Below are 832 nucleotides of genomic sequence, written 5' to 3' on the forward strand. Positions count from 1 at the left end.
AAAAAAAAAAAACAACAAAAAACCCAATGGAAAGTAAAACAAGCAGGAACACAGACAGAGATATAAATGATATTGTCTGAGAGGACAAACCTGAGCGCCGCTGAACTCCGTATCCCAAGAGATGACAGGGATCCCCAGGAAGTGGGCCAGCTCCAGAACGTACTGGTTGGAACTGGTTCGCCTCCGGATGCTCAGAGGGTTGTTGATGTTGAGGATCGTGATCGTCTGGTGTGTCAGCACGTCATCGCAGATGGCCGTCAGGATCTCGTTGGGCGTGTCGGAGTTGAGAAAGGTCAAGGACTCGGAAGTGCCGAAGACCTCCATGATCCGGCGATGGCGGCGGTCTCGCTTGAAGTTGAGAACCGTGTTGTGGAACTCTCGCGTCAGGTCCGTCTTCATGTCGAAGTGCTGAGGTATGATGGCGTGAATGCTGACTTTGGTACGGGCGGCGCTGGAACACTGAGGCCCGGCGAAGAAGACGAGAATGAACAAGATGGTGGCACAGAATACGGATGGCGGTTTTGTAAGGTGTGTGTTGCTGCTGCTGCTGCTGCTGCTGCTGCTTCTTCTTCTGGTAGTGGAGGTGGTGGTGGTGGTGGTTGTGGTGGTTGTGGTAGTGGTGGTTGGGGTTGTGGTTGTGGTAGTGGTTGTGGTATAACATGTAGATGACGTCGATGTAGAAAATGCAGGCGGCCTTGGCGGGTGTGGGAGATGAAAATGCGGAGAAAAGAACGCGGAGACAAGAGCCAGCATTGTCGTGAGTGTGTGTTTGCAATCAGCGATAACGAGTAAGAGCTTGGCTGTGAGTAACGTTGGTGCTGTTAGCTGTCTC

At 52.3% G+C, this 832-nt stretch overlaps 1 protein-coding gene across 1 annotated transcript in view; it reads right to left on the reverse strand.

The window, feature by feature from the left end:
* Window positions 1-517, reverse strand: part of LOC100533244 (NR2) — a gene marked incomplete at its 5' end in the record, with an annotated part of 58,764 nt that extends 58,247 nt beyond the window's left edge. Inside the window, 1 exon segment of the mRNA NM_001204556.1 lies at window positions 91-517. Coding sequence (NP_001191485.1) covers window positions 91-399 — 309 coding nt within the window.
* Window positions 518-832: the final 315 nt, after the last annotated feature.

Source organism: Aplysia californica, unplaced genomic scaffold (assembly GCF_000002075.1).
Source record: "Aplysia californica isolate F4 #8 unplaced genomic scaffold, AplCal3.0 scaffold00013, whole genome shotgun sequence".
NCBI lineage: Eukaryota > Metazoa > Mollusca > Gastropoda > Aplysiida > Aplysiidae > Aplysia > Aplysia californica.